General features: G+C 39.9%; 2 protein-coding genes across 2 annotated transcripts in view; one reads left to right on the top strand and one right to left on the bottom strand.

Annotated features, from left to right (window-relative positions):
* Positions 1-224: 224 nt before the first annotated feature.
* On the top strand, positions 225-11,513 carry LOC104055303 (alcohol dehydrogenase class-3). Its single transcript, XM_054064973.1, has 9 exons — positions 225-284; positions 3,598-3,699; positions 4,643-4,784; positions 5,383-5,470; positions 6,285-6,504; positions 7,081-7,341; positions 8,090-8,225; positions 9,063-9,201; positions 11,203-11,513. Exons 1-9 carry the CDS (start codon positions 273-275, stop codon positions 11,225-11,227), a joined length of 1,125 nt encoding a protein of 374 aa, XP_053920948.1. The 5' UTR covers positions 225-272; the 3' UTR covers positions 11,228-11,513.
* A 1,882-nt stretch (positions 11,514-13,395) lies between these two features.
* The window catches only part of METAP1 (methionyl aminopeptidase 1), a 28,995-nt gene continuing 15,583 nt past the window's right edge, over positions 13,396-26,807 (bottom strand). Inside the window, exons 5-11 of the mRNA XM_054064972.1 lie at positions 26,124-26,215; positions 25,381-25,464; positions 23,745-23,883; positions 20,308-20,439; positions 17,829-17,972; positions 15,604-15,669; positions 13,396-15,435 (exon numbers count right to left, since the gene is read on the bottom strand). Coding sequence (XP_053920947.1) covers positions 15,275-15,435; positions 15,604-15,669; positions 17,829-17,972; positions 20,308-20,439; positions 23,745-23,883; positions 25,381-25,464; positions 26,124-26,215 — 818 coding nt within the window. The 3' untranslated portion in view covers positions 13,396-15,274. The remainder of the gene's footprint in view (positions 15,436-15,603; positions 15,670-17,828; positions 17,973-20,307; positions 20,440-23,744; positions 23,884-25,380; positions 25,465-26,123; positions 26,216-26,807) is intronic.

The raw sequence follows: 26,807 nt of genomic DNA, 5'->3' as shown, positions 1-26,807 counted from the left end.
ACCCCGCTGCAGCCTCCTTCCAGGCAGTTGTAGACGCTGATAAGGTCTCCCCTTAACCCCCTTTTCTCCAGGCTAAACCACCTCAGCTCCCTCAGCGGCTCCTCACAGAAACGCCGCAAGTAGCCCGTATCCCAGCAGGAAAGGAAGGGGGCAACTGACCCCCCTTCCACAGACACCATCCCCCGCCCGCCCCAACTGTGCGCCGGCGGGAAGGAGAGGCGCCATTCCCTCCCCTTCGCCCGCCCCTTCCGTCTGGAGCGGCACCGAGCGCCATGGCCAGCGGGGTGAGGGGGGGCTGGGGCTGAGGTCTGGGGCCGGAGCTCGGAGATGGGGGCTTGGAGCTGGAGCTGGGGCAGGAGCTAGAGGCTGGGGGCTTGGCGCTACAGCTAAGAGCTGGGGCTAGGACCTGGAGCTTGGAGCTGGGGGCTGGAGCTTGGAGCTGGGGGCTTGGAGCAGGGGGCTTGGAGCTGGAGTTGGGGGCTGGACCTTGCAGCTCTGGTCTTGGAGCTCGGAGCTGGGGTCTTGGAGCTCGGGGCTGGGGTCTTGGAGCTCGGGGCTGGGGTCTTGGAGCTCGGGGCTGGGGTCTTGGAGCTCGGAGCTGGGGTCTTGGACCTTGAAGCTGGGGTCTTGGACCTTGAAGCTGGGGGCTGGACCTTGCAGCTCTGGTCTTGGAGCTCGGAGCTGGGGTCTTGGAGCTCGGGGCTGGGGTCTTGGAGCTCGGAGCTGGGGTCTTGGAGCTCGGAGCTGGGGTCTTGGAGCTCGGAGCTGGGGTCTTGGACCTTGAAGCTGGGGTCTTGGACCTTGGAGCTGGGGGCTTGGACCTTGAAGCTGGGGGCTTGGAGCTTGGAGCTCGGGCTGAGGAGAGACCAGTGCCACTATTGAGGCGTGAGGGTCTCCTGCTGTGCGTGTTTGCAGGATTAGGAGCACAAACACACTCTGCCTCCCTGCCATGTGTTATAATCGGCCCTCGTACACCCTTTCTGGGCCTGCTGGTTCCCTCTGTGCGCTCATGCTGTTTGTTAGGGTGGTGGGAGAACAAGCAGAGTACCCGGAGCTTGTGTGTTTTCCTGGGGGATTTGCACAGATGTGGGTTTGTGGAGGGGGCTGTGGGGCGCTGACTCCTCCACACACCCCACATTCCCACAAGGCTGTGAGGAGCATGCTGTGGGCTGAGATGGGAGGAGAGGTGGCTGAGCACCATGCACCCGCTGCTGGCTTCCTGGGACTCCCACTTCTTCCGCTTGTTGAGTGGGAGAAGAAGGAATGGGTGTGTGGGAAGGTGCTGCTTTGCCCCAAGTGTGACCCACGAGGTGACGTGGCCTTGAGCACCTCCAGGGATTGGGCAGCCACAGCTTCCCTGGGCAACCTGTGCCAATGCCTCACCATCCTCATCGTGAAGAAATCCCTTCTTATGTTGAGCCTAAATCTTCCCCTCTCCAGTTTATAGCCATTCCCTCTAGTCCTATCACTACAAGTCTTTATGAAAAGTCTGGGGGCCTTAATGGCTGTATGAGGTAACTATGGCTTCAAAAGACAGCTTCTATACAAGTTTCTGAATTGGTTATTATTTAAGACTTCCTTAGATTTAGGAAGATCAGATTTATCCCATAAGGAGACTTTTTTTTTCTCCTTTCTTTAATTCTGGGCTTAACTAAGCTTGTGGAAGTTCAGATTTTAGAAATGCACAGTCTCCTGTGTGAGAACAAGCAGCTTCAGGAGGAGAGGATGAAGGATGGACTGAAAACCAGTAAATGATTTACTGAATCATGGCTCTTCTTGCACTTTGTGCCTTGAATTTAGATTTTCTGGCAAAATCTTTGGTACACTTAGCAGTTATGACCGGATGCCCATACTGTGGCTCCACAGTTAGCTACTATGTCATATTCAATGCATTTTTATATTGACTCTGGTAATAAAAAGCAAGGCAAGGGCCATTCACAGTTCTAGGTTAAGGGTGTTTCTGTCCAATCTAGGACCTTGCCGGCTGTAGGATTGGGTAACTGTTTTCTGACCTTTCAGGGTTGGCAGTGTTTATTTTAGCAAGTTTAAACCAAGATAAATGTCTGCACTTCTGCTGTCTCTGGTACAGCGAGGGTGTTAACTGGTTTTGACAAAGTCCGATACTCTTTATTGTACAACAAAAATACTACAGAAAGTCAGAAACTACCCATTGTTTTCTCCTGTCCGTGCAGGTGATGAATCAGACCTGGCAAGCTCAATGAATGTCTCGGTGCTGTTATTTCTTCCAGGCAGTGAAATTTCAAAAAGGCTGCATGACTGTGTGCTGGTCTTGGGATTTTGCAATAATCCCTATTCAGTGATTCCACAGGAACATCACAGCTAGTTTGAAAGCACAAAGTGTCATTTTCTTATATCAATTTATAGTGCGTGCTGTGAAACGCTTCGTATTTCCAACTGTCATAGCAATGGCTTAGACCTTATTTACATGGAAGGAAATCGGTACATGTCTTCTGGTGTAATTGAATTATTCCAAAATACATGGATGCTGTTCTGGAGTAGATTGCAAAGGAATCTGTTCCAAAGCAGTCTAGTCTGCGACAGCGTTCCTTGTCAGGTTTTAGGTAGATAGGGTCTCGAATTTGATTTCACAACTGGTCTGTGTGTCCTGCAGGAAGCTATTACTTACCACATTTGCTAAAAGATGTTGTGTCTGTCAGAAAGCAAAATTCAGATTATTTGATACTCTGCCCATTTTATCCTAAAGGACAGATCCGGAGTCATGCTTTGTAAAACTGATATCTAAAGGTACACCAGATGCTTACCCTTGCAGCACCTGGAGCTGCTCGGGATTGTGTGGCTGTAATGCCTTCTGATTTCCTCAGTCACTTGTGCATATGTACCTGTTGATAGGATTGGATTTACAGATCTGCAGATCCCCCTTTTTCATCCAGACTCTGCACCATTTGGCTTGAAAAGCTTCCTGGGATGTATAGGATGCAGAACAGGATTTGTCACAAAGCTGAGAGCGGTGAATGAAGACTCTGCAGGGGTGTTGGTGCTCAGTAGCTCCCTGTCACTAAACATATAGCAAAATCTCTCTGGTCCCTATGCACCACTGCAGGGCTTTGCATGTCAGCTGTATGCAGGGGTATCCCCTTGCCAAAATCTTTGTTGGAAGCCATTCTGATAAGGAGCAAGAGGATCACTTTTGATATGGGTCTTGGACCCTTATTTGACCTCCAGTTTGCTTTCTGAATTTTTTAAACTTCAAAGTATGTGCTTGAGGAACGCATCTCAAATGAATGCCACAGTTTTCATTATGCAATCTTCCCATTCCTATTGCTCATTTCACTGCAGTATTTGAGTGTCTTCTAAGTGCTCCTGGGCTGCTTATGTTTTTTGCTTAATAAGAGAATGACATCCAAATTTCAGACCTTGGTTCACTCGTTATGTTTGGCTTCCTGGAAGCAAATGTAGGGCAATCAAGCCTTTGTGTTGAAACTTATGAATTTTGGATCTGGGATTCTTTCCAAAAGCCAGTAGTGTTTCTCTCATTTTCTCACTTGGCTGCACAGGAATGAGTTTAAATAAAACATACAACAAGTGTCATCTTTTTTTATTGTTGTTGTCTTTTAGGTTATTAAATGCAAGGCTGCTGTTGCTTGGGAAGCAGGTAAACCTCTCTCTCTTGAGGAGGTGGAGGTTGCTCCACCAAAAGCCCATGAAGTTCGTATCAAGGTAATTAAATGAATCATTAGCAACATGCATTGTATTTTGGGAGACTGAGTGTTAGAGCTGAAGAGTGTGTTTACTAGCAGAAGAAATGTTGAATGGATTAGTTCATTAGTATATCAGCTGGCTTTACAAAGAAGAAAATTATGGTGTTTAGATCTTCTGTTTATAAAAAACACTTTTAATTTTTACTGGTCTCACTTCACAGTCTGGCCTGAAGAGGATGGCTAGTCTTGGGGATCCTTTCCAGTTGTTACAGACTAAGTTTCCACAAAACATCTGAGCTAGGAGAACCTTTCATCTTGTTTGATGAGCAGCAGCTTGTGACCTGTTTGCAGCTGTATAACACGTTAGATTTTACTTAGTCAGGCCATAAATTACTGACTGCTGAGCTGTGATTGGTCTCTTGGATTTCCCATACCCAAGTTTCTGATTTGATCAGGATTTTTCATATCTGCCAAAAAGCAAATAAGCATACACTAAGGTGAAATTGATCTCTGTGGGAATAGTCTCTGCATGGTGCTTAAGAAACACTGGATTTATGCAGTACTGAGAGTTCTGTGTGGTCTCTCGGGTCATTTTACCTTCTAGAGACTTAACATATTTCAAATCTGAGATGCCAACCTATTTTGTGACAACTTGAAGTACCGATTTCTAGCTTTAGGAAATCAGATGTCATCTTCTACCCGTTTCAACATCAGAATTTAGTTGATGAAAACAAGAAAATATGCACTATCATGACTTTAGTCTTTCAAAGTATGAAAAAGTGCCTTGGCTTGCTACTCCTGTGCCTTGCCAAGAACGAAAGTATGTTGGCTGTATCACAAACGCTGCCAGGATTGGCAGATTGTCCCAGCAATTGTTCTGTATTTCTGACCAAAGGGAAGTATTTAGATCTGTGCTGCTATTCTGTTCTTCAGGGTGCCTCAGATGATCTTTTTCTTCACAGATAGTTGCCACTGCTGTCTGTCACACTGATGCCTATACTCTAAGTGGTGCTGATCCTGAAGGATGTTTCCCTGTGATCTTGGGTCATGAAGGAGCAGGAATTGTAGAGAGTGTTGGGGAAGGAGTAACAAAAGTAAAGCCAGGTAAGAAAATATTTTAGAGGTTTTCTGTTTGTCTTTAAAGTGTTACTTTGCTACAAGGTTAACTGTCAAATTGGGCCACTGAAATGCTTATTGCAGGACTTAATATGACTTATTCTGGGTCTATGCCTGTGTAGATCTCCCTTGTCTGTGAGGTACTCAGATACTCGGTTCGATGTGTCCTTGGTTTAATGCTCGAAAGAGCCCAGCATACCAATTTTACTTGAAATTGTACCAGTATAGATAGAAGACGGTTTTTTTTCTTAATTATAGTTGTTACCTGTTGTTTTAATTAAGGGGCTTAAAAAATGTTTAATCATGTTGTTCACTGTTGTTTTGGGGTTGTATTGTTTTACAGTAACATTCCTATTTGTTCTGGAATGATGAACTTCTGCTCTGCCTGCTCAGATGTGAGAAAAAAGTGTTTTATTTAGCACACTCTATAAACAGTGTTACTGTAAGCAGTTTTAAATACACAGAGAAGGTTGTAAGTGAACACAAACTCACATAAAAGCCATGAAAATTAAGTAGCTTCAGGTTTATTTCTAATGCCTTGCTTAACTTGATAACTAGACACAGAACACTTTTTCTTTTCTCTTAGGGGACACTGTTATCCCTCTATACATCCCTCAGTGTGGAGAATGCAAGTTCTGTAAGAATCCCAAAACAAATCTGTGCCAGAAGATAAGGTCTGTATACTTTTAATCTTCACATGTATTGTAGTAGTTGTTCATTGTATACCTGTTCTAGTTATCAAAAGTAATTCGCAGGAATTAGTACCGAAGAATGAGCCTCTTGATGCATAATTTAATGACTTTCAAAGTACGTGTTTTAGGGAGTCAGTTCTGTACTACTTTCTATTCGCCTTTAAAATTTCTTTTCTGTTTTGCCCTTAAATAAAACTATTTCTCCTTTTTTTTTTTTTTTTTCTTTCCATGCACATGAACATGTGCTTGCTTGTGTCCAGAGCTTTGAAAACATAAATGTTCTGACTCCCTATTCAATCCATACTTAAGGGAGCCCCTTCAGGGAATTTAGCTCCTGGACTCAAACACCAAAGCTGTCAGGTGGTACAGAATTATACGGAAAGTTCTTGTTTTCCTTAAAACCTGCTTCCCAGCTAAATTTCCATCTCCTATTCTGGAAAAAAAAGTCTGTCAAAACTAAACAAACTCTGGTGCCATAATTGGCAGGTGATGTGCAAGGGAAGCGTAGTGAAGTAGGTGAAGGTGGGAGTGTGGATTGTAGCACAAGCAGTTAGCATTGGTAGCCAACAACATGTTGATAGAACTCCATTTCTTTCAGTGCTTCCATGAAGGAATTAACAGCATGAAGCTTTAGGAGTTTAGCATCTAACTTATGTGAATACCTGCGTTTACTGAAATGATTAAAAAATAATGGTGCCGGCATGCAACTGCATCTCCGTGCTATTTATCAGATACTGTCTGATGGGGGTATTTACTGCCTAAGACTCTGACTGTACTTTCCTGTCTTTGCCTTAAGGATTACTCAAGGGAAAGGACTCATGCCTGATGGTACCAGGAGATTCACCTGCAAAGGAAAGCAGATTTACCACTTCATGGGGACTAGCACCTTCTCCGAGTATACTGTGGTGGCTGACATCTCAGTAGCCAAAATAGATGCTGCAGCACCTCTCGATAAAGTGTGCCTGCTGGGTTGTGGCATCTCTACTGGCTATGGGGCTGCTGTTAACACCGCTAAGGTAAAGGCTGTGGTTACATTTGGCTTTTCTCTGTAACTGTGTCTGAGTGAGAGGACACAGATAGCTTAGGAGCTAGATTAGGGCTGCAAGGATGATGTACTAAATCCCTGTTTCTTCTTCCTCTTCAAGTGATTGAGTTTAGCTAAGAATCTCTAACTTCTCCATGACGGTCAGATCAGGTTAGAATAATCAGTACCCTTTAGAGGAAATCCAGGTAGAATATTCTGCATCCCTTTTTATACCAGCTAAATATAAATTACTTTTCCAATTCATCTTAATCTTGCTGCAAATCTTCCTGGTAGTTTGAAGCTCAGGGTGAGACAGAGCTGACAGGTGACTGTGCTTGAGTCTAGGGCAGGTTAGAGGAGTCGAGTCTTTGGGCAAAAAGAAAAAGCTTAGCACCTAAAGAGCTTTTGGATGACATTTCTGTATAGTTTCTCTTATCTAAGTAATAGTTTCATAGCCTTATATATATGCTTCCATATTTCCTTCATTACAGACTTCTTAACCTGTGTTTCCCACTGATATGGAAGGATGAAATGTCTGTGTTGCCTATGGCTCTTTTCTTATTCCTAGGTGGAACCTGGCTCTACCTGTGCAGTCTTTGGTTTAGGAGGAGTTGGTCTTGCAGTTATTATGGGCTGTAAAATAGCAGGAGCATCGCGGATCATCGGCATTGACATTAACAAGGAAAAGTATGCTAAAGCAAAAGAGTTTGGAGCTACTGAGTGCATTAGCCCTCAAGACTTCAAGAAGCCCATACAAGAGGTGCTGGTTGAGATGACCGATGGTGGTGTAGACTACTCATTTGAGTGCATTGGTAATGTTGGAGTCATGGTGAGTGTTTGTGTAACAGTAGTACATGGAGGGGTAGCTGGCTGCCACTTAGTTGTTTAACTAAGTAGCAAAACGAACTACTTTCTTGCTACAGAAAACATGTCATACTGATTTAATTACTTTTTTAAATAGTAATCATACCCACTATGACTAAAAAGGCCAATCCTAATTATATGATGAAAGCAGATGCTACTTCGGTTGAAAATTGCACTTAGAATTTACAGATTTTTTTCTCTTAATGGGAGTTCCTTGAAATCCTGAATTTTCATAGGCTGACAGTTGAAAAATTAACAAAATTCACATCAAATTCCCTGTACAATAAACAGTAAAATCTCAAGGACCACTCAGTATCTCCCTAATTCCCCAAATAATCATTTTTACCTTTGGAAATGCAGAAGTATTACTTAACATAAGGCTAGGTTTTCAGGAATTACAAGACCATTCCTAACCATTAGGAACATGGTCTACATTGTTTCTGATCACAGTTTATCCCAAGTGGGATTTCAGAGTGCCTTCTCTAGAAGCCAGGTGGGATGTAAAAAGAGCAAAGTAAATCTTTAACAGAAGAAGGGGTCTGAACCAATGTCTAATGTAACCAAAATTTAATGTAATTTTCAGTGTATTTATTGTTCCTTAAATACTGATGTGATGATTCATGAACTGGGGGAAAGGAAGTGCAACCTGTGCCAGTCTAGCCAGCGCAAATATTAGCAATAAACACTCTGCTTTGTCCTATCCATCTGCGAAGAGGGCTGCCTTGGAAGCCTGCCACAAAGGCTGGGGAGTCAGTGTGATAGTCGGAGTTGCTGCTGCTGGTCAGGAGATCTCCACACGGCCATTCCAGCTAGTAACTGGGCGGACATGGAAAGGGACCGCATTTGGAGGTAATTCTGTTTTGATGTGGGTTTAAAAATAATTTACTACAAGTTAAAGCTGGGAAGAACGCACCACCTTGCTTTGGCTTGTGCAAGAAACGTGCTACTGACAGGCTATTCATAAATGTTGCATTGACTTTAAAGACTCAACACCTGATAGTCCTACAGGCAGGCTACAAGTAAACTTCTTGGTATGGTATCTAGCATACTTTGAACAGAGAATGTATCTATGTGCTATTGAGTACTAAAGCAGTGGTATAGAGGGATTGCTTTATCACCAAGCAAAAGGACCCAGTATTTAGGGAGCTGGGAACTCGCATAAACATGTTTGTGTTGCTTAATCTCTAAACAAATTGTGGGGCTGACGTGCGAATGTGCTATGAAATAAAAAGCAACAAGTGCTTGATACACATTTCCTGCTGCCAGACCAAAGCCACGTTGAGATGTGGGAGGATTCAGTAACTGTTGAAGTTCACAGAGGAATCCAAACTCGATGTTATTATTACACTACTCTTTTTCCAAGTAATACAAAACTTAGTTGGGTTATAAAGATACACAGAGGTATAGAGATGCCTCGTACACGCTCTCCAAGGTGAGGGCTGCCGTTATGTTGAATGCTGAATACCTAGTGAAAGGTTAGTGTGCTTGTAAGTTTGGATATTGGTCTCTTGCTAGACCTAGCTGTCCTTTTGCATTCTGCAGCAGGAGGGACAGGCACGTCACTGATGTCAGCTCCTTTTCATGTTTATCACAGAAGTAGCCATGGAATGTTGTAATTTTTCTTTCTCTCTATTTTCCATGGTGGGTGGAAAGGGGAAAACCAAATGCATGCTTTCTGTCTTTCAGGCTGGAAAAGTGTAGACAATGTACCGAAACTGGTGACTGACTACATGTCCAAAAAGATCAAGGTTGATGAATTTGTGACTCACACCCTGCCTTTTGACAAAATTAATGAGGCTTTTGAATTGATGCATACAGGAATGAGGTAATGTTCATAATAGTGAAAGGTGTAGAAGACATCTCATCATGAGACACTGTCAAAATACCAAGTTCCCTGCCCACTCGCATGTTTTAAATGGGGGAATAAAGGCTGACCTATATCACACACATTCATTCCAAAATAAACAATCGCATTTTCTGAGCATCTAGGCATGTGCGAAAACACAGGCAAAAGCAAAAAGCAAGCAACAGTGTATGAGGGAAATACACAAGTATGTAAATTTGATAAAGGGGACGAGTCAACTCTAGGCTTCCAACACTGGCACTGGCACAGGTTGCCCAGGGAAGCTGTGGATGCCCCATCCCTGGAGGTGTTCAAAGCCAGGCTGGATGGGGCCTTGGGCAGCCTGGTCAAGTGGGAGGTGTCCAGGATGGGCTTTATGGTCCCTTCCAACCCAAACTATTCTGATTCTGTGATTACTAAAACAGTTTTCCTCAGAAGAAGAAATGCAGAGACTGAAGGGGAGTTCACATTGATACATTTTTACAAGTCATTAAGTTATTAGTCTGTTTTAATTGAATAGTTTGAAAATATACTGAAATCTAGCACAATCAAATCACTTGGAATGATCTGTTAATATGCTACATTTTAATTTATTTTTTTTTCTCTACTTTGAACTGGGGTAGAATATTCATAGGGTGGGTTTGTACTTCTTAACATTCTGCCTTTATTAATTTGGACTGTTATACTAGTTTGCTTGCAGACTTAAGCCGTAGCTGTATTAAACTTCCTAGTGAGGCCCCATTTCCCTGAATATTGAAGTGACCACTTGCTAGTAAAATAATGCTGGATGTGTGATGAGCCTTCCTGCTCTTATAGCGGTATACTTTGAAAGTAGCGATTAACATGCAAAAGCAGTGCAAAGTAGGGTATTCTTACAGCCGATATATTGGCTGATCCTTGTAAAGCACCGTACAGATAAGGGCATGGATGTGCTTGAGGGAAAATGGGGACCTGCATGGGGATACTGCAGAACTTGCATCTGCAGGTTAAAATCTAACGCAGAAAAGGGGAAAGGATCAGACAGGTTTAGCATGAGACATGTTAAAGCTTGTCCTACTGGGTCTTTTCAAGAGCAGGCCACTTTTAAATTAGAGTTTTAATGAGATGCTCTGTAATTTTTTGGAAATTCAGACTCTTAATGAGATAATTACCAGTGCCTTTAAGAGTAGAAACCAGCTGATTTAGCAGACTAGGTCACATGCATGCTTTGAATGTAAGGAAGAATCAGCAGGTGGGCAAGAGGAAAAATTGGAAATACGTTCTAGTACAAAAAAGAAAATATTTTCCTGCATATTTATACTAATGCAGGCAACTCTGTTTATCTGTGTTTAGGTTCATCTGCAGATGAATAAATGGCAGCATTATCTTAAGAAACCAGCATAGTCTTTGTATTTGATCTCAAACTATACTGATGTGTAACTTCTGCAAAAGTAATAACTTGATCTGCTTTATCCCATCTGTATTCCTATTTTGCATAAGTCAGTTACCAGTAACTGCACTTGTACTTTTTACAATTGGAAACACTACATCTACACAAATTTCATCCAGTGATTACCTCCCTTTCCCAATTACAAACTTCTGTATCATTTCAATGCTTTATTCCTACATGAGCATGTCCTATCAAATCAATAATGAAAGTTACTTAAAATTCTCCACGTGGCCAAAAGAGGGAATGCCTGTAAATAGTAACGTTCCTGATTGTTATTCTTGTCTAGGTACTGAAAACTGACACACATGCAGCTTGAAAAAGCTTGCATTTTAAGCATATCTAATTGGTGGGGAGACTAAAAATACCCAAAGGTAGCAAGTATTACTAACGCTTTTTTAACCAAGATTTTAAATAAATATTACAGGCATAAGCATAGCTTCATTCTTACGAGAGAGTGAAGTTATGTTAAAGTCTGTCTCGGCCATGAAAGGGAGGGGAAGAGATGGGGAGAAAATGGACTTATCAGTAACTCGTTTTTTCTTTTCCATTTTAAGCATTCGAACTGTCCTAAAGCTTTAGAGACAAGCATGGACCTTCCAGCTGGCCAGCAACACGGTAACTGTCCTTTTATAATGGAATCTCTGATAAAGAGTAGAGTGGAGCAAATGAAAACTCACTGGGACTAAGAAGACAATATATTTTAGGGTGAGCATTCTGAATATTAAGTAACAAAAAAAAATCAGTAACCACTGAATAGCATTATGTAATTAGCACTAGTTGTGGAACTTCTACTTCTGTACTTGTTCTTCAAATTCCATAGTGCCTAACTGAATTAATCTACTTAATAAAAGATTATTTCTAAACAGTGTTGGAATTGTTAAGCCCTAAGACTGTGACTGATTACTGTGTCTTACTGTTTACTGATTTTACAGTATGTGTGTATATAACAGAGGAAGAGCATCCTTCAGAGTCAGCAGCAAATGATGAGAGAGTCTTTATACGATGCAGTTTGCTGAGCAAAACTGGGTTGAGAAGCAGCATCGGTGTGCTGTTAACCATACTGAGAGAGAGGCAAGAACCCTAATAAGCTATTAGTCTTCTGAGGCTATATGAGGACTATAAAGGATGTACCATCCAGCTCTACCTTGAAGCCAACTGCAGAGCAGACTGTGGTTGGACAGATGACCTAATGTGTTCACTTGGGAAGTCCAGATTTGGCCTTATTTTTCATTTGGCTCATTTGGCAGGCCTGTTGTAAAGGTGATACGCATAGATTACTGTGGTCACTGCCCTAGAGATGTCTTCCAAGACTTCAGTAGCACAATTTTGCCATTGCCTTAAACTTACTGGCAACTGAAGCAGCCTTTGTAGCCAGTGCTGCAAAAAGTAACAGTGTGGGAGTGCTACCTCTATTTAGTCAGAAACAGGATTGTGCCACTGAAGCAGGTAACTTTACTATTGGAGCAACAATCTGCTTGAGAGGTGCAGGGGAACAACAGTAAAAAGCATTGTGCGATGGCTTCAGGCATTTGTACAAGTTTTTCTTTGTTGCAGGGGGTTAAGTCTTAATTTTGGAGTTGCAGGTTTTTATCTTAACTACAGTTGGAGTGCTTTCACTGGATAAAATTTCTTTGAATTGAAACCTGGAAGCATTGAGATAGCTCCAGAAAGACACACAGGAACAACATAAAACAAACTGCAAAGCAGAGGCAGAAAGGCCTCTGTTAAAGTTATATACATTAAAAGTCAGTGCTTTTCAGTGAACCAAGGACACTAAGTGAGAGAAATTACATGTTTTAAGGAAGCCTGGTCAAAATCACTGTTACAGAGAACTCTGAAAAGTAATCTTATTAGAAGAAATTCTCTCTCACCACTAACAACTACTTTACCTCAGGACAGCGCTATGAAACTGAGACAATTCCATCTCTTCCATTTGTCATTGGAAAGATATCCCTAGAGCTTTCTGAAAATATTTGAAAGCGCTGCAATTCTAACTTCATTGCAGACAGAGTAAACAATAAAGTTAACGCCTGTGAATGTCATAAGATTTCAATTTTAAGCATCCAGAAGAAATAAAGCATTAATTTGTACCAGAAAGTGAGCCCTTCAATACAGCAGTGGAGTGATTCTTGGTACTTTGTAGCTCCAGAAATGCTGATTGAACATGAAAGAATTCAGCAGAAAACTTGCTGTCAAGCCATTCCAGACAGAGTACTCTATAACTACAAGGTGGTATCAATAGAATATTAATTCAACCAACTGGATCTAACAGATTTAAAATATTTATACTATAACAGTTGTTCCTCTAGGCTGCACAGACTAGATCAAGACTCTACAGTCACGTTGTCTACATGACATTGTTATTTTAGAGAGTCTGCATCTTGGGAGTGTTTGTTGCAAGGTACTGGTATAATTCTAGGGTAAGTCAACAACAGAGACATTTAGTGATACCAGAGCATTTAGGTCAAAACTTAAAGCTTCTTCCCTGCCTGAAGAATTGATGTCCTAGCCCTTATGTAGCAGAGCTTTCCGACTACTTTGTCCTGAAAAGTATTGCATGTTTGAAGTAGTCTTTGCGAAGTTGCTCAGCTAACAACAAGACAACTGGTTTTATATGTCTACCAGTAGGGCTTGCACTAGTGCAAGCAAACCTGGTTTTGGATGACAAAAAAAATTGTTTCTGTTAAAAGCAGCTGCAACTTTTATTTTATAGACCAAAAAATGAAGCCCTCCCACCCCACCCCATACACACACATACAGAAAAAGGCAAGACCATTGTAACCATTCGAGTGAATGATATGGTGGGCAAACCTCCAGGACAGTCATCTCAATACGTTACATCTCATTCAGCACAGGTAATTCCACTCAAGTCCTACAGTCCGTTTGGTAAAAATCTATACACACGCACACAGGCATACACGCACGCACACGCTCAATATGCATCGTTTCAGGTCACTTTACTGCATAATTAAAAATAATAATAAAAGGTAATGAAAACATCGCAATGATACTCTTACAGCAACAGAGGTCTGAGGCACTCAGGGCAGAGAAGACATTTTCTGGCAAATTTGGTATTTGGTAGCACGAGTCCAGTTCTATGAAGCACTGAACCCTTTCCCCCCCCACCTAAGTTCTGCAGTGCCAAGGGGAGTTGAAGATACGCGGTACCTCATATGCTTAGGTCTAACGTGGCAAGAAATTCACCAGACACCTTGTAAAAGGTGTATTTTATGCCCATGATTGTATGATTTAATGTCTGTGTTGGTTTAGCTATTTCTTGCATTACAGTGGTGTAAGACTACGGCTGCAGTGGGGTCTGGAAAGTTTTACATTACAATTCAGAAGGAAACATTAATTCCCTCAGCAGAGACAAAGAGGATGGAAAGGAAATGGGCATGGGGAAAGAAAGGGTAGAAAGAAGAAAGGCTTAATCAATCCACATGTCCTTAACATGACAGGTTCCAGCTCATCATGACCCATTAGCAGACAATAAAGGGGTGTATATACTCACAGTGCGCACATCATACCCAGTCTAGGGGAAAAAGATCAGTTTTCATAGCTGCCTCCCTACCACTCCAAAAGCATGAAGCTCACTTAACTGAGGTGGGTAAAATGACCTGTTTAAAAATTGCCAAATGGAAATTAATACAGCGTTGAAGGTGTCTGGTTTTCTCACACTCAAAACTTGTTTTGAGATCCATACTCATTTCACTGAAGTCTTGCAAATCCAATCCCCCCCCAGTTACTGTGGATGTACCTTTAAAAAAAACACCCCACAGCTAACACACAAAACATGGGATCTTTCTGGTTCTTGTTTCATTCCTTTCCCTAGCCAAGTCTGATACATCAGCTTCACTAAGCTTTTGGAGCAGGGAATTGCCTGCAAACACTGCTTCACCGAGAAGCAGCTTATTCCAGGGAGCTGCATATGAGACAGAATTTATTACTTTTATCTGTGGGAAGCCCTTACTATCAAATCTCCAGCAAGAGAAACAAGTCCGGCTATTAAAACTGTGTCACCTACAGGCACAATCACCACAGAGGCCATCAGCAGAGAGACCAGGACTGAAATAAAGGTAAGAGTAGCCCATTCTCGGCAATATGCATGTCTTTCTCTCTGGCCCCTCAACTGATAAACAAACAAGACCCAGCCCATTACAACAGTAGCTGCAAAAGTAGGAGCAAGTCTTTGGAACTATAAATGCTTAAAATCTCAGGTGCCACTCACCTACTGAGAGAGACAGGGCACACTGAATGGTGAAAAAAACCTGGATCCCAAAATATCAAGTCCCAGTGGGAAAGGTTACCCACACTTTTCTAGTTAATATCGTGGCAGCAACAGAAGCAATTGTGGTTCTAATTGGAAGAAAGGTGCTAAAGAGATAGTTGAAGAAAAAAAAGTAAAGTATAGCATGAGTGCTGAAGGTAGGAGGAAAGCAGGAAATCAAATTCCTCTCTGCTTTTCCAGATATCAGGTCAAGTTCTTCAAGATAATCCTCTTATCTACAATCGCTGAGAACAAAGTAAATGATGAAATCTCTAATCTGTACTTTTTAAAAAATGCATAGTACAGAGACAAAAAAAGAATATGTGTATTGTTCAGATCCGCCTGCTCAGTCTAGACTATCACTGAGACATAAAATGGGGACGAATACTATCCAGCCGCCGAGTCAAGATCTCACAGCCTGTATCGGTGACCAGAAGAGTGTGTTCAAACTGGGCAGATCGCTTTCCATCTCTTGTTACCGCAGTCCAGCCATCAGGCCATGTTTCATCTTGCCAACCACCTAAAAACATAAATGTTGACTTTTAACTGTTTTTATGCAACATATATCAGTTCCCCAAAGAGAAATGAAAAATCTTATCAACTATACAGAACAGAACCAGCATCCTATTCTATCACTACTAAATAGTAAACAACAGTAAACATTTTACTCTATTGCCAAATTGCTCACCTTCACAGATCATTGGTTCAATGGTAAATACATGACCTGGCTTCATGACTCCAACTGCCTTATTTTCTGCAATAAAATGAACACTCAAGTTAGAAAAAGTGATCCCATCTTAGTAAATTAATGAATTCTTGTCCTAAAAGAATACAGCAGGAATACTGTAAAGTCAGAAAAACCCTTCACATATTACAAGTGCACTTGCATGTTTTTAATTCCACATTACGATTTCCAGCATCAGGGTAAGTTTAGATTGGACGTTAGGAAAAATTTCTTCACAGGAAGGGTTCTCAATCACTGGCACAGGCTGCCCAGGGAGGTGGTTGAGTCACCATCCCTGGAGATGTTTAAACGGTGGGTAGATGAGGTGCTTGGGGACATGATTTAGTAGTAAACAGGTACAGTTGGAGTTGACGACCCTAAAGGTCTTTTCCAACCTAATGATTCTATGATTCCCTTAGTTCTTTCCTTCTCCCCTCCCCCAATACTGCAATATATACTCAAAGAGCTTAAAATTAATTGTTGTCTTTCTCTCCAACAACTGGAGTTCAACTTGCATTACATTTGTTCAGTGTTTTTACAGAACTGGAGTTCAACTCCAGTTCTGTAAAAACACTGAACAAATGTAATGCAAGATTTTCTGCAGATTTCTATGATGAAAAACATAATTAAAAAAAAAAATCAATACAAAAAAGAAGCAGTTAAGATATTCAGAGAAGTCTTGAAACCTCTTTTTTTTTTTTCCCACTGAACCATTAGCTCCAGTAAGAGTCAAAATATGATAGTGGTTAAGTAATCTTGTGATTCAATTTATGAAAGACATTGCCCCTCCTCGTTACTCTGTATAACGCGGTCATGGTAGTGTCAGGGTGATAATGCTGTATTTCTTTAGCTAATATAAAAAGGCAGAAAATTTCAAGGCATCCAGGACAATAATACTGCAACTTTTTCATGTTCTGTACACCAAAAATTTTGGCGGCGAGGCACATGAACTGATGCACAGCACATCTCTAGGAGTGTAGTTTGACTCAAGAAAGGCTTCAGCCCTTTATCTCTGCCCTGTTTCACCTTGAATGGTAGGGCAGCTTAGATCTAACTCAGCCTAGCATGAGAGAGCTGGAACAAACTCCAGTACAGCAGAGGAACTGTTAGCTCCAAGCTACTTTGCTGCTATAGACCATTTGCATCAATTCTTACGTACAGATTCCACATCCTCCAGCCTATTCTAACCATGTAAATTTATTAAATTGTCTAAATCACACAGATGCTTTACAAATTTCAGACATCAAGCTGACACAACCACAACCAGAAAAGTTTTCTTTTACTTAAAGGGTCTTGCCTTTATCTCCATCATCTGCTGGTATTTCTTGCTCTCAACACTTACATTTCATTTTCTGGTCTTCTGTACCTGAACAAACTTTGCCCTTTATTGCCTGTAGCTTTCATAATTTTGTTAAATAATTTAAAGGCTTATAAATCAATCTTTTGCTTAAAAGAGCCTTTTATTTACATGTGGAAATGGCAGTAAGTTTTTGCTTAGACCTTCTGAAGACAGAAGCATTTGCCTCTTTGTGTCAGGCAAAGACATCTAAAGGATTAGTTGGGAATTCATGCAAAAACATTGAGCACTTACTCAGTACAGATGAGAGCTAACACTAACCATCAGGCACAGGTTGTTTCAGTATATAATAGATTCACCTTATTTATTCCAGTACCTGAAGGGACTACAGGAAAGCTGGGGAGGGACTTCTTACAAAAGCTTGTAGTAACAGAGGACAAGGGACAATGGGTATAAACTGGAGAGGGTCTCATTTCGACTAGACATAAGGAAGAATTTCTTCATGATAAGGGTGGTAAGGCACTGGCACAGGCTGCCCAAGGAAGGTGTGGCTGCCCGATCCCTGGAGGTGTTCAAGGCCAGGTTGGACGGGGCCTTGGGCAGCCTGATCCAGTGGGAGGTGTCCCTGCCCATGGCAGGGGGGATTTCAACTGGACGATCTTCAAGGTCCCTTCCAACCCAAACTATTCTATGATTCTATGAGTTAGGTTCATAAAGCATGCTATGGTCCAGAGTTCAGAAAAAAAATATTTCACGTGTACAAATGTGCTAACTTGATGGCAACATGTTACTTTATTAGAATATATATACTTATAAGCAAGAAGTAAAATGGGTGCATTCCTTGCAAACCACTTCTTGTCTATTGGACAACCCAAAGAGAATGAATACTCACTGGCATAATGTGGCACGTTGGGGGCTGTATGGAAAAGTTTATGGATTCCATGACCACAGTAGCTCCGAACCACTGAAAATCCATTTGCTTGAGCATGTTTCTGAATAATGTTTCCCAATTCTCTGTACCGAACACCAGGTTTTACTGCAAAATTAGAGAAATATGGATGGAAATTTATAGCGCTTTCTTACAACATAACTAACCATCAAACACCACTCTGGCTAATACCTCTGTAGCACTCCTGGCTTCTATGGCCATCTGTTCTAGTATCCAACTTCCTATGGTCACTTAATCCACGAAGGGCGAGTGAGCATAATAACATGAGAGATGGAGGAAGTGGTGTCATATAAAAAAGAACATGAGAGAAAGAAGGAAACTCCTTCGCAAGAACACTCCTTTCTCCTTTTTGTGGATGGAAATGCTCATATATCAAAAGGAGGATGAAGTTTGAAATCAAAGACAACAAAAGATTTTCAAAGTACTTGGTAACTTCTCATCCCCAGAGTTGCAATGCTTCTTTCAATGAATGTATGAACTATATTTTAATGTACTACTCTGTGAAAGTCTACACAAATAAAGAGGAAAAATTATTACACGTAACGGACCAAGAGGAGGAAAGAAATGACAAACTGGGTATCTCTACTCTTAGGCAAGATTTTTACAGTAAATAAGACTGTTCACATGCAGGACTAACGTTTTTGATAATCTGTTTAGAAAGTCTTCAAAATTAAAGAGTTGGAAACAGATTAAAACAGTGTGAAAAATTGACTTTGAGCACGTGGACACGGGAGTAATAATACCATAAAAGCTGTTGCTTTTATGCCTCATCCATCAGCTAATGAAGATGCATAATGAAAGCAACCTTGAGCCACTAAAAAGAAAACAATACTTTCAGATTACTGGAATGTGCATGCTTTTCCCAAAAATACAAAAAAAAAAAAACCACAACATGGTGGAGAAGAGAAGAAAATTTAATCTGTTTGGTTTATGCTAAATAGATGTGACATAGTACCATTTCCTCCAGATCTGACACCACCAAGCAACTCATCCCAACATAGCAAGGGACCCTTTGTTTCTCTCTCTCATATAACTTGCACAGTTAGAGCTCTGCTGGTCTAGCACCAAGAAATTAAGATGATTTAAACAAGTGAGTGTCAACCCTTTCTAAGAGCTGAGACACTTGTTGCTAGAATTCCTACTAGCAGGAAATATCTAAAACCCATTAAACCTGTTACAGCATCTAAAATGTTAGTAAAGAAAAAGTCACATTGAGAATTTTCATTTCATTAAAATGAACACAAAGGTGAATTTCTGTCATAGCTTATACATCAAAGCCAGGATATGAAAGATAAAGAGACTATGTATATAACATTTTCCATAAAAATCAAGTCCAGGAACAAAGATAAACATCATTCTGATTTAGCTCTGAAAAACAAAATCTTCATTTCCGAATAGTAATCCCACATAAATAGGTAATCTATATTCTTCACAGCACAACTCTGCAGTGTTTTCTTGATCACACAATGGACATACAAGAAATAAATTATATGGATTTTTGTCTTTTCAGCTTGGCTAGCTACCTCCAAATTATTAATCAAAGTAAATTCATTATAATTTTTTTCATTTACTTTTCATTAAATGCAAGTTGAAAGCCTTCATACATACCTTAAACTTCAGCCTGCAGAGGCCATGAAGTGAATAAATTTTATTGAAGATTCTAAGAAGCTGCAGGGTATGTAATATACAGACAACAGAAATATTGCCAGGGACTTGGAAGCTTTTTGCTTTGATTTCTGTTTGTCAAGGAGAATCTAGTATATTCCTTTATGATGAAGTTGAACACGACATTGTCTAGCTACTCTTCTCTCTCATTGTATGTTTCAATGAAGTCCTAAGTTATATCTAAGCAACATAATTAAAATTCTGTGGGTATTGAAGGCTATGGATTTGTCTTCTCTATCACATTCTCACAATTTAAAATCAAGATCTCATAATTAGCTTTATGAAATAACCCTCGGGTTTGGCAGAGGTAAAGAGAGATGTTTAAGTGTTCAAACAGTGTTTTGCCTTATTGTTTCATTGTACACCACCATATAAATCATAAAAGTAAGAAGCCATACTTTGGTTTTCCAAACCACATCTTGTTCTTCACATTCTCAAGTAGTCAGATCAAGGACGTCTTATTCATCTAACTAATTGTCCGAAGAGGCCGTTTCCATGTAAATATCATCATATGTAGATCAGCTCAGCATTGACTTTCCTTGTCAACCCACATGTCAAATAGAAATCACAACCACCACACACAGAACTGTGCCATTTGAAGAATCACTGTATTATACCACACACATCATCTGCTGGTGGCACACACTAATGGTTCCGTGTTCCCCAACAGAAGTCACTCCCAAGTAACAGTAAATATGAGCACTTTCATGTTTGAGAGACAAACCGTAACGCTTCAAGCCCCAGCCAAAGGGTTTACCTGCATCGATGGCTTGCATTAGGCACTCGTAAGTTGTTTGGACAAGCCTCCTTGCACCCTCATCAACTTCTCCAACATAAAATGTCTCGTTCAGATCACCATGGTAGCCATTACGATAGACAGTAATATCCACTGCAAAGAATGCCAGATATATTGCAATATTAGCACTGTGTTTCTTACTTCTTGTCTCTTGATTTGTTAAAGGACAACAAAGATGCATAACAATGTAGTGTTGTAATTGTGAAGTTACAAGATTACTCTGGAAGAATTCCAGATGTAAACTCTTTCAGCAGAATCAATTCTCTCAGACTGTAGATTCTACAGAATTAATTAATAAGATGATGTTTCATTGGTCAACAGTTTGATTTAATAAAAAAAAAAAATAGGAAGAGAAAAAAACACACAACAATGCAATAGACTCAGCAAGCTTGGGACTGTTTTTATAGCTAAATTAAAAAACAGGAAAAAGAAGCTCTTTGCTCCATTTACCTTAGAAATAATTCCAGCACTAATAAGGGGAAATAAAATTTAAAAAGGTGTGTAATCATGTTTTAACCTATTTTCAAATTCAGAAATGTCTGTGCATGTTTAGGATAAGAAGTTACATCTTTGCAAAAATTGTAACACCAAAACCCATTGCTTCCAGCCAAGAAAGGTAAAACTTCTTGAACATTAAATACAGCAACTTTCCTGAGTAAGAAAAACACACCAAATGACTTACATTTTTTTCTTTCTTCCTTCACACAAAAGAACAGAAACATTCAGTATCAGGTAAACAGCAAGAATGAGAAGGGCACGCTTAAACAACCAAGGTTTAGAAAAACATGTAATAAGAGTTTAGCATTATGTTTCAGCAAATCTCTTTTTTTTTTTTTGCCTTATGCATAAAGTTGCTTGTAAACTAAAAGTGATGCAACTCACTTTTGAAGAATAGCAGCATAAAAATAAAAAATTCCTATTAACACCTTCAAAAAAAATATGCTTTTTTCAATTACGAACATCCATACAAGATGCTTCTTAAACAGTCCTTTCACAAAACATGGGTACAGGCCTACCCACTTAGACACAGCTGTCATCTACTCTAACATCCTGTTTCTCATAGCAGATGAGTAAAAAATTACAACCTGCCATCATATAGTCACTATTTACGGTAAACACACGAAAAAATAGTCTAGATTTGCATATTGAGTTGACTTCTGTGGCAATATAGGTATTTCTGTTTTTAACAGACTGCATTAGTGGTCTGGTAGATCTAACAGTTGCTGGAGTACCAAACCCATCAGAATAGTTATTGCTCTGCTATTCATAAAGAAATCCACACGCAGATCCCCTCACAGGTAAACAGAAGTGAAGGAAACTGTACTGAGCAATAATACTTTAGGAATATGGTTTAGGAGCCGCTTAGGGAGATCCTTGACAGGAAAACATGGGGAAAAAACATTGGTATCAGCAGTAAATCTGTACTGCTAGCCAACATCTAAGAATGAAATTAAGACTGCACTAAAACAAGACTGTTGTGGATGCACGTGTGTGCAGGGTTACACTACACTCACGGCAGGATTGCATAGGACTGCTGGAACATTCTGACCCCTGTTACAGATCTAGCAACATCAAAATAGGACTGTACAGAAACCAGCACCCTGGAAACCTATTGAGATAAACATCTTGTGTACTGTGTGTCAGAGCTCCTTAGCACACTGCCCAAGCCTCTTGCTACAAAGAGGCTATCTCTATAGGCCACGGGCTTACAGGACTTTCTCTTGATGATGCCAGATTTGGACAGAACATCTCACCTTGCAGAGAGATCAGCTTTGCTCAAGAATCTGCTCCCAGAGAACAGTATGATAACGTAATGTTACAATGCCCTGACTTGGAGCAGGAGGTTGGCCTAGAGGTCAACAGCCAACATCCTTCTGGATGATGTTTTCCTGTGATTCTAGAAACCTGTTTTGGACTCTGACATGGCAGTCTCTTGTTTCCAGTAGGCTAAGAAGTTCTAAGTAAGAAGAAAGATGGGCACTTCCCTCTATTGTTCACTGGGCATCTTTCCTCCAAAGTACTTTTCCTACCTCTTCCCTTGTAGCCAGCTTTGTTCCTTCTTTTACAGAGGCTTCTGAGCCACTACCTTAACAAAAGGAAGCCTACAAGACCAGGAAGCCTTTTGAGCTCTTGGGGAATGCACATTCAATCCATAAAATGCGGACCATTTTATAAGAAGACCCACTCAGCCACAAAAGAGTAAACTATTTCTTCCTCATAAAAATACCGCAGAAGGCTCAAACCTTGATGTAGTGCAGTCAGAGCAGGGATGTGAACAAAGGCATGACTAAACCCTCTTAAGAAAGGTGTTTTCTAGTGCTGAGGTACAGCCTTGGCGTGCAAATAGTGGAGAGGCAAGGCACCGTGTAGATGAAGCCAACCAAGTTAAGCTCAACTGAACTTCTTAGTTTTGACTCCAGCAATTCCCAGAAAGATGGCAACAGAGAGCTGTTCAAAGGCATAATCTTTGAAATTAAGATAAAGTAGCTTTGGCCAAATGGTTACATGTACGCTACAGCTCAGAGCTATCAGCCAGACCAAACTTGGCCTAGAATGGGGCAGCAGTCATGAGACTTTGTTCTGAAAAGGCTGCTGTCCTCAACGCTAGACTTAGTAGCTGTTATTGTTATTAATATACATCAAATACCTGACAACCTAAAAGGATTCCAACCTGCTTCTAGAGGTAGGCAAAACCTCTAGAAGGTATTAGGATACCCTGGGTATTTATTTACAGATAAGAGAAAAGCAAACCAATTCAATAAACAAAAATGCAAATGTTTGTACAAAATAAATGTAATTAATTTTTATTGCCAAACCAAGAAGAGATGAATGAGAAAACAAAAAATGGTCAGTAATTCATAAAAAGTATCCCTCACCACCCAAGAAAGCATATGTACCTTGAGTACCACAAACAAAAAAAGCTGGTATTGTTAGGCTATGAGACGCTCAAAAAGGCACCTATACAATGCCTCATCATTAGGATCTTTACATTCATCATAACAGTCCTGTCCATAGCAAAATCTTAAGAATCTAAAGCCATCTAATTGAGCATTCACACAGAACTAATGCAGTTGAATAATTCAATATACACTTTATTCACTATTTATACATTCTGGAACAACTGGAACCTAGCCCGTAAAGGGGATACCCGGGCACTGTACTAATGCATAGACCAAAGTAGAAGAATAAAGCACTTAAAGCGGCTCAAACTTCTGAAGTTATTACATAAACTCATGATTTTAAATATTTAAAGAGCAGAGGCTAACTGGTAAATGTGAACAAAAGCCTCTTTTAAGAGGCTATTCCAATCCTGCTGCCTGCTGTGAAATCTCACCTTAATGCACGATTTCACTGGATATGAGGTAGAAATGTTGAAGGTTAATTTTCGTAGCACTTACCATTAACAATATCTCCCTCCTGCAATGGCCTCCTGTCAGGAATTCCATGACAGATTACTTCATTCACTGATGTACAACAAGACTTAGGGAAATTATAATAATTCAGAGGGGAAGGATAGCAGTTCCTTGCAATACAAGCCTAATTTAGAAAATACAATTTATACTTTATGTTAGTAAGTTTTGTACGAAGAGAAAACATATGCACAACAGTTTTACAGTAAGAATGATAGGTTGAAAAGTATTGAGTCTTAAAAACAAGATGATTCTTCAAGCATTTTTTGGCATTACAGTATTTTGTTATGCTTTGCCTGTTTTACCAGGAAGAAAGTAAGGATATTTTAGTACTGTTTCTACTCATTTTTATGTTCAACAACCAAGGCTGAAATATTCAGGTTTAAAACAATGCATGGCAATATTTATATGGTAAAAAAAAAAACCAAACCATTTTCAATTACTGTTTTTAAGCACCTAGACTAAGACTTAAGTATTTTTGCAAAACACACAAGATAGACAAATAACATTTAGCACCATTCTTTCATCTCCAGCTTTAAAACTTGAACCTGCTTCCTTTGAACTCACTTTACTAACCTTTGTTGGATTTTTCTAAAACTGACATATACATTTTATACATGCTTACATAACACACTAAGGGACATACTGAGCAATTCTGGAAAAATAATACCATGTTAACTTTTTTAGTTTTAAAAAATAATACTGTTTTTTAAATTGCAAATTATCAATTAGGGATATTGGTCACTAACAACAACCTGCCAGGCAAAAAGTTTCCAAAAATTGCTGAGGAGGGATAAAAGTATTTTAACTACTACTTAAAACATTATGCATATGCAAACAATTTAGTGTTTAATGCAGTTCAACAGAAACCTCCAGCCTAATCAAACCAGAGGAAGTTCCTTACAGTCTTGGTGGAACAGCTACAAACGCAGACAAAAAGAACAGCAACCAGAAAACTCTCAAACCAGGCCAAAATCATTGCCTTCTCCACAGTGCACCTCAATTACCACTTTATATGCCTTATAGAGAAGACAGCAAAGAACAATTAAAACTACAGAATTCAAGCATCTATGAATAGTTAAGCCAAGAAAATACTCGAACATTTATTTCAAACACGTCGCTAGACTGTGGCTTTAGTTTGCCTGACTGCATTAAACATCTCGTTTCAATTCTATATCAGGCTCCTCAGTTCCTATTCTAAATCATAAATAATTAAACTTTCTCGCCTGTATGTCTTAACCAACAACACAGAGCACAAAAAGTCCACAACCTACGTATGATGTTCTTTATATGATGATATCTGTGGAGCAAGAAGTGTTCAGAAGAAATAAAATTATATGAAGTTAACCAAGAAACCAGGTGAAGAACCTCAGAGGGAACCTGAAGCTGGAAATCAGGGAAGGAGCTGATACAGAGAGGCACCCAGGACTTCCTCACTGATTCTGGATTTATGATTTTGCTCTAACTTATTTCTAACATCTGCACTACCCACTAGCTTCAAACTGGGAAACAGTTCAAAACAAAGAAAAGGAATTCATGCAACAACAAAGAAAACCACACAACAATTTAAAAATAAAGAGAAAGAGCACTTATGAATGCCAGAAGAACAGTAAAATAACCTTACTAAATGGACAGCATGATCGATTTCTTCAGTAGTTACACCTGCTTTCACCATCATGGCAGCAACATCCAATACTTCCCTAGCAAGCTGCAAACAAATCAAAAGCACTGATTTAAAATAAAACCAGGAGTACTCCCTAGAAGATCAGCAACACATTTTCTACAGCTATGCTGGGATTGCTAGGAAATCTGGGTAGACCTGAGCTCTAGAAAAACTTGGAAGATATCAACAGGTTGCATTACTAGGCCACCTCTGTGAGATCTGAAGATACCAAATTGCGATTTGGACAACGCTTTCCTTCAATACCATAAACTTAAACCAGACTACCTAAATATATTGCAAACTTTGACTTTATGCACAAGGAAGTGATTACAATTGAAGTTTTTTTTCAAAAATTGTTAGGGATGGGGCTCTGTTTTGATTTCACTTTTTAGTTCTTACTGAGGAAAAAGTTCTGTGCTCATTTATGCAGTGTAAAATATATTCTTAACAGTAACAACACTTCAGCCACAGATTATCTCATTAGTAGCAACAAAGCCACAAAACACATAAAAGTTATCTCTGCTTGCAAAAGAGGTTGCTGGGAATTGGGAGCCACGAGGAAAGAAAGAAAACACCAAATTTCCCAAACTATTTTTCAGTGCTCAAAAGTGGATTGAAAGTTCATACTCTCAAATGTTTTGTCACAAACTGTGACACAACCACTATACATTTTTAAAGAATAAAGGCACAACAAAACCTCTTACTCTACACACTACTCGCATCCCTTCTATATCCTCAGATGAGAGTATTTTTATTTGAGAGGTTCCTTTTAAAGCCTGTTCCGATTCAGACATTCCTGAAAAGAAAAAAAAGAGAAGGAGAAAAAAAAAAGAAAAAAAATCATGTTACATAGAAGAGTGATTGCTACACACGCTCAATCAAGGAACTTACTGAACTTACTTAGCTTACCAATGGCAATAAAAGTATGTACTTTCTCACCACATACTAAAGTAACAAACCCACCAAGACATAACATCATCATCATTATCCAGATTAATTTGAATTTACAAGCCTTCCACAATATTATAACGCCCACACATGCTCAGGATGCCCATTCACTTATTGCATAAAACCATTGTGTCCAGTCAGTCAAAACACAATCTTAAAAATCAGGTTTACAAAGAAACTATTTTCTTCATAAAAGAGCCACAAAAAATTATATAAGCTTGTGAATATCTCCAATTATACTACTGCAATAATCAGCTGATGAAAACATGCAAATTCTTCCTACCAGATTCTGCGAAAGCTCAGTTTTATAGTTGAATGACCACATAAGAGACAGTATTTTGTGTTGTTTAAATGTTTACATTCTGTAAAGAATAACTAAAGAATGGGTGAAGATTTAAAAATAATTTAAACAGTGTTTAGAGCAGCTTCTTCAGGAAATG

The sequence above is a fragment of the Cuculus canorus genome, chromosome 4 (assembly GCF_017976375.1).
Source record: "Cuculus canorus isolate bCucCan1 chromosome 4, bCucCan1.pri, whole genome shotgun sequence".
NCBI lineage: Eukaryota > Metazoa > Chordata > Aves > Cuculiformes > Cuculidae > Cuculus > Cuculus canorus.
Note: the sequence above shows the minus strand (reverse complement) of the source record. Positions and strands in the feature narration are given on the sequence as shown.